At 38.2% G+C, this 12848-nt stretch overlaps 1 protein-coding gene across 1 annotated transcript; it reads left to right on the forward strand.

Annotated features, from left to right (window-relative positions):
• Window positions 1-6122: 6122 nt before the first annotated feature.
• On the forward strand, window positions 6123-10660 carry LOC119992775 (MDIS1-interacting receptor like kinase 2-like). The gene is made up of 2 exons (XM_038839566.1): window positions 6123-8588; window positions 8671-10660. The coding sequence occupies exons 1-2, from the start codon at window positions 6350-6352 to the stop codon at window positions 9003-9005; spliced, it is 2574 nt and encodes an 857-aa protein (XP_038695494.1). The 5' UTR covers window positions 6123-6349; the 3' UTR covers window positions 9006-10660.
• The last annotated feature ends 2188 nt before the right edge of the window (window positions 10661-12848 follow it).

Here is a 12848-nt window from a genome sequence, read left to right on the forward strand (position 1 = left end):
ATTATTTTAGTTGATTGTCTGCAGGTATAATTCTACTTATTTGGAGTAGTAAATTTGCTTATTTGAATGATTGTTTGTAAATTTAGAAGCACTGGTATTGTTTTAGACTTTCAGGTTAAAATTTGCTTCATTTCTAGATCGGTAAATTTATCGATTATCGGTTACCAATACCGATTAAATGGTATACCGACCGATCATTAATCGATGTTACCGGTAACGGTAACGGATACTAATTATGTGATACCGATACAATCGGTAACGGTAACAGTTACCGTTACCATAACACCCCTAGTTTAAGATGTGTTGGTGTTTGAGCTCGACAATGCCATTCTGTTGAGGCATATAAACACAAGTCCTTTGATGAAGGATCCCATTGGAAGTGTAAAACTCTCTCATGTTAAATTCAACGCCATTATCAGAACGAATGGTTTTCACATTGGCGTGAAAGTGAATTTGAACATACTTGCAGAATTGGATTATGAAAGTTCTAGCTTCAGATTTTGAATGCAAAAGATGTATCCAAGTAGCTCTACTAAAATCATCAACAATGGTAAAAAAATACTTGTATCCATCAATTGAAGTTGTGGAGTGAGGACCCCAAATGTCTACATGAACAATCTCAAAAGGTAAAGTGGTTTGGGATACACTTATGCCAAAAGGCTTTCGTTTCATCTTAGCTAGAGGACAAACAGGACAATGTTCAAAAGATTCATGCAAGGAAGTTGGCAAAAGATTGCTAGCTGACACAGAAGGGTGACTCAGCTTATGATGCCATAACATGCTAGTGGTTGATGGTGTCTTTGGTCCCAAAACAGAATTGATGACAGCTGAAGTAGACTTCCAAGTGTATAACCCATTATGCATGCTTCCCATTCCAGTCTTCTTCAAGGTGGCTGAGTCCTAAAGAAAACAATAATTAGAGTCAAAAGTGATGGAAAACCTTGAATCTACAGTAAGTTTGCTGACAGATATAAGGTTGATTTTAAAAGATGGTACACAAAGAACTTTATGCAATGTGATTTCATTTGACAGAGTAACCGACACTATATGAGTGACCACATGATGTTCACCATTAGGTAATGTGACAAAACGATTAGTAAGAGGGTGATGGAGAAGAATAAATTTGGGTGAACATACGATATGGTCACTTACACCACTATCCACAAGCCAAGACACATTGTGGGAATGAGAAACACTTTGAATGTGATAAGCATTATAAGAGGCATTACCTGCAACAGCGAAAGCAGAAGAGAAATCAGAACGAAGATTACTACCTAATCTGCCTTTAGAGTAAGTGACAGAACTTGCACTTTGTTGAGAACCTGCAGAGGAAGTCATTTTTAAGAAAGTCATCAACTTATTGGCTAATTCAGGAGACATTTGCATATTGGTTTGTCCAGAAGTTTGCAGAGGTGCAAGTTTCGCTTGATTGGCATAGTGAGTTTTATCATTTCGTAGCCGATTTCCCCCACATGATTGTGCTTTAAGCTGTCCCGAAGGATATCCAATGAGCTTGTAACATTTTTCAATGCTATGTCCAGGCTTATGGCAGTAATTATACATCAAGGTCTTCCTTTCCCTTTGATTTCCTTGATTCATATCATTCAAGGTGGGCTGCTTAACAGACATGACAGAAGAATCAGTAGAAAGAGACAGATGGGGTTTATGTGCTAGTTGTCTCTCAAAGTGAAGAATCATAGAAAGAGCTTTCTTAGTAGTGGGTAGCGGATCGACTGTCAAAACCTGATTGCGAACTCTGGAGTAACATTCATTTAACCCCATCAAGAAAGTCATAGTGTACTCCTTTAGTTGGTATTTGGTTAGCACTGCACGCGCCTCACAACTACACTCTAGGATAACATTGTAGTATGCAAGTTCATCCCAGTGTGCTTTTTGTTTGATGTAGTACTCAGTGACACTCATCCCTGCTTGCCTAGTTTCACCCAAAGCCTGACAAAACTCATACACACGCGTGTCATTAGAAGTTGCATATCTCCCTTTGAGATCCAACCAAAGCGCATGGGCTATAGTTGAACTAGACAAGCTACTTGTAATTTCTTGCGAAACACAGTTCAAAAGCCATGTGACCAACACACTGTTACAACGACGCCAAGAGGTAAAATGGGGATCAGTGGTACTAGGCTCATTGCAGGTACCATCAACCAAACTCTGCTTATTCCTGCCTTCCAATGCTGTGAAGATCGTGCAACTCCAGACATGGTAGTTGCTCTCCCCCGTGAGGGTAAAAGAAATGAGCTTAGTGACAGCATAATCACTCGTACTGAGATAAAAGGGATCATCCATAAGGATATTGGAAGACGATTGGGTGATAATCGTTCCAGAAGAAATACCAGCAAAATCGAAAATTTTATCAGTAGCTTTGAGAGTAGTAGACATGATTCCATGTAGAAGAAAAATTGGTAGTTGAAGATCAATAGTTGGAAGGCTCCGATACCATGACAAGTTTAGAACTAGAAGAGAAGAAAACAGAGTGATGAAGAGAAAAACTTGATCCCATTAACTTAACCTAGAAAAGAAACTTTACAGAGGCTTATATTTCTAACCTAAAAGAAAGAATGAAAATAATGAATGAAAAAACAATTTGTACAGTGAAAGGCGCTAACATTGCCTCCTAAATGTTCTTGTCTAAACTCTGCGTTTCATGTTGTAACAAAAGATAAAGATGCATGTCTACATTTATGCAAATTGTTGGTAGAAGACACAAAAAAAATTCCTTGTAGGGTTAGCTTAAACGAGTATATATGTGCTTATTGCTCATGATATTGACATTCCAAAGATGTGTACTTTGTTCCACTAATTATTTAGTCTCAGTCCTGCTCTGGTATGACTAGTAAACCAAACTTATTTTCGAAAGGGGAAAAATCTCACACTAGCCATGTTTAGATTGTAAACGAGCGAGGTTGGCGTAGCTGTGTAAACAGTTAGTTACGATCAATTTTTGACATGATTTAACAAACAAATCGGTTGGTTATTGGTGATTTTTTCGATCAATTCTAAGTATTTTTTTTTGAAAATAACCGACCAATCGGTCAATTTGACGGTCGGTTCAATTTCTATGATTTTTTTAATACCCATATGTTTGTGTGTTTTTACAAATTTTTATAAGATTAGGATAATATACAACCAAACTCACGAAAGTTTACTTCGGTTATGTAAATAACTTGTATGCTAAATTTATCTCTTTAAAGTGATTTTTATGCACCCACATCAAGTTTGGTCATATCTTTCCCAGAAGACATTCAAAAGCATCATGTCATTTGTAGTGAAAGTATTGAAAGAGAATGATTCTGTATATTATTAAAGTGGCTAAAGGGAAGAATACAACGTATATATACTAGGCTACGAGGATGCACTACAAATGAATAAATCAGAGTGCCACGTGGCACATACGTATGAGCTAAACTAACATACACAAAATGGTGTCGTAGGTTAGGTAGGTTCCTTAACAGCCTCCCTCAAACTTGTGAGTAGTGAGACTCTGTGAACGACTCCAAGTTTGTCACTGAAGACAGTAAATTGAGAGTACCACAGATAATCCTACTCGATCGGAATCTTGTCCCGAAACCAAAAAAGAAAGGAGTAAAAAGAATAAAGGCGACCGGGAACTACAAAGGAGGGTTTTGTAATACTTCAAGTGAGGGCCTTTCAATTAAGAAAATGATAAGTCTTGCAATATTTAAGGAAGAGAAACATGATATCTAGGGGATTCTAACTGATAGATCCCTTTCAAACCTTAACCTTGCAGGATGAGTAATGGTGGAAATGGAGGAAGAAGTTACAGAGAATAACAAGAACAGAGAAAGCAAGAACACAGAGAAATCATTTCGTTCATAGACTGAAGCCAAACCAAGTAATTACAGACTAATATATCTAAGGCTAAATCGACTCAACTCTCTAATGTAGTCACGTCATACATGTAGATTCTTATCAACTACTCCCCCCTCAAGAACAACCTTGTCCTCAAGGTTGGGTTAGACCATACTAGACAACTCACAATTAAAACTGAAATATAGGGAGCTGTTGTGATAGTTGTTGAGTCCTATTGTGGCACACCATTAGGAACATTTACACAGAAAACATAAGCCAACTTTCTCCATGTCTTCCTTCTATTGACAAGAACAACAACACTCACATATGTAGCAAAACTAATATCCACATCTACAATAGATGAGATAGCAACCAAATACAAGTTCCACCATATAGTTGCTCGCCAATTCGATTAGACCAAGAATGCAAGAACCTTCGTAAGATGCTGGGCACACTTGATTTGTGAACACATTTCTTGCCCCTACCCTTAACCCTGAATTACGAACAACCGCTGTAATTCCAGGATCAAATGAAAAGCTATTGATTCCATATGATAGAATCATGTTAAGAAGAAAGTCCACAGAAATCTGAGGAAGCATTTCTCATTGGAGCAATTTGTCAAACAACTTGTGTGCATAATGAAATAACCCTTGCAGCCTTTTGCCAAGAAGTGGACAATCTATTACTTCCTCCATTTCACTTTCAGACAGCTTCATCAACATCACTTCTGGTTGCGGCAACTCAACTTCAGCCAAAATGGTTGTATCGATATCTCCGGAAACCATCACAGCTGCAGTCGGTGATCCAAAGGCTCCATCATTGTGGTTGTTTTTTTCATTGGTATCTTTCTTCAATAATTCCTTAATAGACCTAAGCTGCACTGATAGGTTGTTGGATTTCAGAGGAACATCTTTATCAACAGGGAATTTTGGTTTTCTTTGAGCTTGTTCTGTAATTTTTTTGGTGGAGAGTTTTAGCCGTAACTCTGTGTGATCAACTGACACCGTATTTGAGATTTCAGTGTCACTAACTGAAGATCTCTCAACAGATATCAAAGATTTCACCGCAGGAAGACCTAGGTCACGGTGAAGTTTTGCAATTTCAGCGCTGAATTTGGCTTGTATCTGTGATTCCAAGGTCTTGGAGAGACTCATGATCTGATGTGAAAGCCATAGATAAACTCTTGATAGAGGCTTCAAGAGTGGACATACGATTCTCAAGATTTTCATCGACTATAGAAACTTGATTATCCATTGCAGTGGTATGATGAATTGGTTTGGTGGTGATACGCACAAGAAGGGAATAGTATATTCGATTCAGAATCGAATGACTCTAATACCAAATGATAGATCCCTTTCAAATCTTAACCTTGCAAGATGAGTAATGGTGGAAATGGAGGAAGAAGTTACAAAGAATAACAAGACCAGAGAAAGCAAAAACACAGAGAATGAAGTATTAAATAGATTAGGGAAAGTCTACTATCAACATGAGAATACTTAGGAATAACATGCAAAAGACTTGAATAGGATTGATTATGACGAAATTAATTGCCCTAGTGCCTTTTACTTGCTTGGTTAGTGTTCTTGTTTATTTTCTAGTAATTTTGCATTAGTTAATTTAGTTAAATTTACCATCTTAATTTCTTTTGTTCAAATAGAATTTAGGCTTAGTTATAATCCATACTTGGCAAGAGAACTACACGCCATTACATCACCATAGGCGTTTTTGAATACAACCCCAAAACTAGTACGCTTCGTTTGAGAATGAGTAGCAGCATCCTAATTTGCCTCGATGTAGTTTACCCATGACAGTATATCGTAAACAACTCTTGGCAAAACTGAAGTTGGACTTCCCTCTCCCGCCTGGGCAGTTTTGTAGTCAATCGCAGCCAGTACACCTTGGTTTGCAACCTGTGTTGGATGCATAAAAACACCTGCATGAATTGTACATAACAAGGTTACTTGAGCGATTTGTAAACTTGCGAATTTTACACAACAAGGTTCAATAATAAATAAATAAATAATTCCCTTTTCAAGACATCTAGCATCTCATCTGATACAATACATGGTATTTATTATTCGGGTTTCATATGATGACTCAGAAAGAAAGACTTGAAGTAGGAATAATGAGACAGATTTTGACTTTGGCATAGAGAGTCTTCTCTGTCTAAGTCTTCTTAGTAAAGTCACATACAATATCCACTGATTCTCCAATTCCACCTCACTGGCCAGAAGATTCAAGCTTGGACTTGTAGCTCCTTCAAACAAGTTAACTTGAGATTAGGGTCTTGTGAAAAAGCCAAAAAAAATAGACTCATTAGTCAACCACTTGAGAGACAAGAAAGGAGAAAAAGAGAATTTGACTAGACAAAGTGAGATTCTTCTGTGTCAAAGAATTTGACTCAGACAAAGAGATTCTTTTAATTCAAGTCTTCACAAACAACAAAAGCATATATAAATTAAGAGTCGTAGTCATCATTTATATGGTATACTGCAAATAGAAGGGCAAATACATAAACTCCATGGCAAAATCATCCTTTCATAAGTCACTCTCCCTTGTTTTTGTTTTCCCCTTCTTTGTTTTGTTACATGACTCGCTCTGTGTTGCTTCCTCCAAGTCTAACGAACAAGCCGAAGCTCTTCTCAAATGGACAGCCAGTGTTCAAATCAAAAACCAGTCTAGCCTAACTAATTCATGGACTTTTCCTCCTAATAATGCCACTAGTTTGGAACCATGTTCTTGGGATGGAATTTATTGTGAAGATGGAAGTGTTTCCAGAATCAGCCTTGCTTATTCAGGTATTTTTGGCACACTCCATGAATTTCCATTCTCATCTTTCCATAATCTTACACAACTCGATCTTAGCTCCAATGTACTCTATGGTTCCATACCACCTCAAATTAGTCATCTTACCAAGCTCATTTATCTTGACTTGTCAAATAATCAGTTATCTGGAAATATCCCTGCTGAAATTGGCCTATTAATTCATCTTGAGGTTCTGCGACTCGGGAACAATCAGCTTAAGGGCTCAATCACTCAAGAAATAGGCAAGTTAAGGTCTCTCAACAAGCTTTCTTTGTACAGCAACAATCTAACGGGACCTATACCAACTTCTTTGGGAAACTTGACTAACATGACCTATTTGGATCTCTGTAACAATCTGCTAACTGGTTCTATCCCTTCCACTGTTGGCAAATTGAAAAAGCTAACAATGATTTCCCTATCCAAGAACCCAATTTCTGGCTCATTTCCGCGGGAGATGGGAGATTTGAAATATCTTCAAACACTAAGCCTCTATGAAACAAACCTCGCCGGCCCAATTCCAAAATCATTGGGTGGTCTCACAAAACTCACCCATCTGTTGCTTTACAGTAATCATCTCTGTGGATCCATTCCCAAGGAATTAGGAAATCTAACATCTCTTGTTGATCTACAGCTGTACAGAAATCAACTCAATGGTTCTGTTCCGGCTTCGCTTGGTAAATTGGAAAACCTGGAGAGGATTAGTCTAAATAACAACAGACTTTCCGGATTCATTCCACCAGAATTTGGATCAATGACTAATCTTAAGCATCTGGACCTGTCCCTAAATAGTTTCAGCCACTCAATCCCAAAGGAGCTAGGAAACTCGTCGTATCTGGACTACTTGAGTTTGAGCAATAACCAGCTCAGCCATGAAATTCCAATTACACTGATGAACCTATGTTACCTTTCTCAGCTAGATCTGAGCAATAACTTGCTCATAGGTCATATACCAAATAACATTAGTGATTTGGTAAGCTTGGAGAATCTCAATCTCTCCCATAATAGACTCTCCGGTGGCATTCCAGTATGTTTCAATCATATGCCAAAATTGTTGTCCATTGATGTCTCTTATAATGAGTTGCAAGGTCCTATACCATACGGCAAAGCAATTCAAGATCTAGGCTTTGATGCATTGCGAGGGAACGAAAAATTGTGTGGCAACATTCAAGGACTGCAATCTTGTAGTATTAATGTGAAATGCAGTGACACTTCTAATAGATGCAAACATAAAATCCCAATTCTACTCATTCTACTCCCACTTTTAGGAGCACTTCTACTTGTATTTGCGGTCACTGTATTTTTCATCATCAGAAGAAAGAGAAAGGAAGATCCTCGAGCTGAAGAGAGCAATGCATATGATAAACGTTTGTCTTTGATATCATCAGCATTTGATGGAAGAATCATGTACGAAGAAATCATTAAAGCAACAAATGATTTCGATGCCACATATCGCATTGGAAGAGGAGGATTTGGAACAGTCTACAAAGCAGAGTTGCCTTCCGTTGGCATTGTGGCCGTAAAAAAATTTCACTCATCAGTTGATGGCAAGCATGCATTCCAAAAGGAGTTCTTGAATGAGATAAAGGCATTATTGGAGATAAAGCATCGAAACATTGTGAAGCTTCATGGGTTTTGCTCGAATGCTCGACACTCTTTTTTGGTATATGAGTATCTTGAAATGGGTAGCTTGGCATCATTTCTGAAAAGAGAAGAATCTGCCAAAGAATTAGATTGGAGTAAAAGATTGAATATTGTTAAAGGTGTGGCTCGGGCCCTCTGTTACTTGCACCATGATTGCTTACTGCCGATTGTCCACCGAGACATAACGAGCAGCAATGTTTTACTAGATTCCAAGTGCGAGGCTCATGTATCAGACTTTGGCACTGCTAAGCTTCTAAGGACCAACTCCTCCAATCGGTCTAAAATTGCAGGCACCTATGGTTATATTGCACCAGGTATTGAATTTCATCATTCTTTTCATTAAACAATCCTATTATTACACTTTCCTCAAACTTCATTTCAATCTTGAATCGACAGAGTTTGCCTACATGATGAAGGTAACAGAGAAATGTGATGTGTATAGTTTTGGGGTATTATCAGTGGAAGTGATCAAAGGACGGCATCCAGGTGACATAATTGAATCTCTATTGGCTACTCGGGCAGAGGAGAAGATGGTACTAAAAGACATTTTGGACCAACGCCTTCCCCCTCCTTCCCGTGCAATTAAATACGAACTGACAGTAATCCTGGAACTTGCAACTCAATGCTTGGACTCTAATCCAAAACATAGACCAACCATGCATATGATTTGTAAACAACTTTTAACTCGATTTGGTTTCCAAGATCCAGCTCCACAACTATGTTTGGATTAACTAGTAATGTGGAGGCTAATAACTTCTGTTGAGGCCTATAATAAGGCTCTTCCTGTTCTGATGGTTTATTATGTGTGCATGTGTGTTACTGTTACTAGCAGGCCTATCTAGTTCAAGTTAATGTGTTAGACTTCGTCAAGGTTACTGTTGACCATTGACCTAGCATATTATATTTGTTTTAAGTTGTGTGGCTGATGTAAGTCCTTCGAAGTCTTCTTTTAGGTTTGTAAGCACTAAGGTTGATGTAATGAATTATTGAGCTACAAGCTCATGTAATATATGTCTCTGGTTATATTTTTTCTTTGATATGAAGATCTATGTTGTGTGAGTGTTCTGACAGCTGCAACAACAATCATTAGAGCCCTTGAATTCAACAGTGGTATTGGAGCTTAAAGGATCTTAAAGGACCTGTGAAGAAGAAATGTATGTCATTTGGAACCTCAGGTTTACCAACTACTTCTGTATTTTCTGGAGAGGGTTATGATTTCTGGTTTGTGAGAATGGAAGCACTCCTAAATGCTCATGATCTTTGGAGTGCGATTGGGCAAGGGTACGCCCCTACTGAATATAATATCAGCGTCTAGCCCCACCAGGTGGGCGTAAAGTGGGTGGGGGTTAGGCTGGTGATGCACATGCTGATGTTGACCCTTTATGAGGAGATGGCATAGGACAGTAGCATGCTTTTTAAGACAAGCCCTTATATCCACTTGGTGTTGGGTAATATAACATACGAATTTATTTTTTCAGTTTTATGAAACAATTTAGCATAACCAGAAAATAGTATAATTTTCTTAGTTACAGAGGGGACCGGAGTTATGAAAATAATCCTAGGCAAATTCTTTTATTCTCTAAAGATGAGCTAAATCGATAAGGCCCATCAAGTACTGAATTTACATTATTATTTAAATGATTTAAAATTTAACAGTATCCAAATTAATTTAAACATTTATGTTTACAAATGTTATGATTTTGTTTGATAAGTGGTGTGGATGCCTTAGACGCTTGTATGATTGATGACAACACCAGTGGTTTTTCTAGAGGGTAGTGGACTCTAGACAGCCGTCGTACCCATTATATGCTTTGAGATAGTGTAGCTACATTGTCCTAATCGTGTTATGAGACAGTTTGGACTATCTCAACATATCACTTGGTGGATAAGAACAACAAATTACATGATAGGACTAGGAGAGGACGTGGGAATGAGAATTGCAAGTATAAGGAGGTCATCTCTCACATTCTATGATTTAAGTTACTGTTAGTTCTCTACACTCAACCAGAAAATGCGGATGAAAACACAACACATTACTTTATAAACAAGCAAACTTGAGTAAATTACCCTTTTTTCTTTTTCAAATGACAAGTGCCCCCAACAGAAAGCAAACATAATATATTTCAAATAGAACCATTGATTACCATCTTTCTACTTATTCTACAAGGTTATTCTAAAACCCTTCAGTATAGTATATGCAGGCATTCAAAGGGTGTATGCACTTGGGGAGAATTGCTTCAGCGTACTAGATATGCATGTCACTTATAGTGCAAGTGATCCTATTTTCACAGCAAACAATACTTTTCAAACACGATTCAAATACAAGTCTTATAAATTGTGCAGCTCACCCATAGTTCCAAGTCATCCATAATAGAGGAAAAAAGTTCCTTACCTCAGTGTAACAATCTTGACGGACAATGTCGGTTGTTTGTATTTACATAGACTTCACATGATATTCTCCCCTGAAACACATGGCAAACACAAATTAACATTTTGCAGCAGGTATTGCATGACAAGTAGGAAAGAAACAAAGAACATGAAGAGAGATAGAAAGACAGGGTAGTGAGAGGTTAAACTTTAAAGTTAACAACTACGCAGTTCACAGTAGCTGTATCTCAAAGTTTTGTATGTCAGCACGAAAAAAATTAACCACGTTAAAGGGAAAGCTACATTCAGTGCCTGTCATAATTATGCTGCTATAAAGCCTAACTTGAACAAAATTTTGAAAGTAAAATAAACCTTTCTTTTAAATAAGGCAAGCGAAACAACAACAAACAAAAAGAAAGGGGCTTAGGAAGGACCTAGCCCAAACAAGTGGGATGGTGGGTCGTGCCCACTATCTAGCCAGTAGCCACCATTGAAAATTATTAAAAGAGCACCAAGGAGGTGCTGCCCAGCAAAGCATTACAGACGAGAGATCAATGAAATCATCAATTAATTCCATATTTTATAAGTTAACAATTGTCAATCTTAAGGGACTGACTTACTGCTAAGTGCTAACTCATCTGTTGTTATGCGACATAGTTGTTTATATGTTCCTACTTGAACATTCAAACGTAAATGCTTCTCAGCATTCTTATAAGTTAACCCACTACTGAAGTAGCAGTTCTCGAAGTTCTCTTTCGGTCAATAAGGAAACCATCATATCCAAATTATTTTGCAAATAGGTTTTTTCAAGCTTATTTTCCCACCTGAAACCCCTGTTTTCATAGGACCCTCATAATCATAAATGAGTCAAACCAGTTACTTCTTAAGTAAGTTCAACCTGTTGAAGTTGTGGTAAACACTATACGTAAACTAAGAATATTGAACCTGAAAATATAAGCAAAAACAAACAAAGCCTATTTCAAAATTTAGGGGTGGCTATATGATCATTTTGCCAATCATATCTCTCATGTCTAATGACAATTTCAATCAGTGTTCACTGCATTAGCCACCCTTTTTCTACTATCTCCACCCCTTTTTATTTTTCTTCTCAATTACGATCATTGTACCTGTTTTGAGAATCATACACCAAACCAATATGTCATGAATAATAATCCCGCATTGCCTTCAGACAGGCCCAAAGCAGTCTTTATTCGAGGATCCTGGATGAAACCATCGAAATTAGTATTCCTATTCATAATGCAGACAGGAGGAGCTTATCCTCTTAGCATATTTCTGATTTCAGCAAAAACATAGGAGTTACTAACTTAACTTACTACAGTTTGCAATGCGCATAATTGTGACAGTTCATTTCGCTGACACATACACGTGTGTGAGTGAGAAAATTCAAGGAAGCTAAAGCAAAGCAGAGAACAAATTCAAACCCCATACAAGAAAATCTTCACCTGAAAAACGAGAGAGAGAGAGAGAAAGATTACCTGTATCGAAATGTTGAATTTATATACGACGATATTCTCGCCCTCAATTTCCCATCATGAGAGCGGACAAACCCTAGCTCTCTCCCTCTGTACCCGACCGAAACAACGAGCGAATAGTAGTCGAGGGAGAGAAACTCATTATTGCGGGACCTTGATGGTGAGGGAGAAAGAAAGGTCGAGCGTGATTTTGGCTGACGAGTTGACTCGGATGTGGTTGAGTTGGAGTCGGACGACTTTGATAGATGGATCATAGGGGTACAAGAAGGGAGAAAAGGAGCACGGGTAGAGTGGATGTGACGCAGCGGCGGAGATATGGAGGCGTGCGGTCGTAGTCGGAGAGAACAACGACGTTTGGAGGTTGAGTATCAAGAGGAACGTAGTAGACAGTGGTATGCGGATGCGGATGCGGATGCGGATGCGGACGCGGACGCGGACGCGGACGCTATGTTTTGGCTGGGGTGCAAAGTCAAAAGTTCGTTAAACAGTAAGTAAATCCGTCTTTGAGCTAAAAATAAAAAAATATAACAACTATATGAGGCCTGTTGGAGTTGGACCGTTGCAGCCCATTTGGGTATTTCACTGCAACCCAACTTTGAAACACTTTCAGGCCTACTCTAATCAATCCAAGAAAAAATTAAGGCTTTTATGCATAAGTTGAATCAGAAGAAATGCGAGCAGATAAGGACAGCTTTGAAGAAAATTGTGGAGGAA

The sequence above is a fragment of the Tripterygium wilfordii genome, chromosome 23, assembly GCF_013401445.1.
Source record: "Tripterygium wilfordii isolate XIE 37 chromosome 23, ASM1340144v1, whole genome shotgun sequence".
NCBI lineage: Eukaryota > Viridiplantae > Streptophyta > Magnoliopsida > Celastrales > Celastraceae > Tripterygium > Tripterygium wilfordii.

Excerpts from the sequence above, each read along its gene's own strand:
- LOC119992775 (XM_038839566.1), top strand. The coding sequence starts at position 6,350 with ATGGCAAAATCATCCTTTCATAAGTCACTCTCCCTTGTTTTTGTTTTC. Across the intron at positions 8,589-8,670 it reads CTATGGTTATATTGCACCAG|AGTTTGCCTACATGATGAAG; the intron begins GTATTGAATTTC and ends TTGAATCGACAG.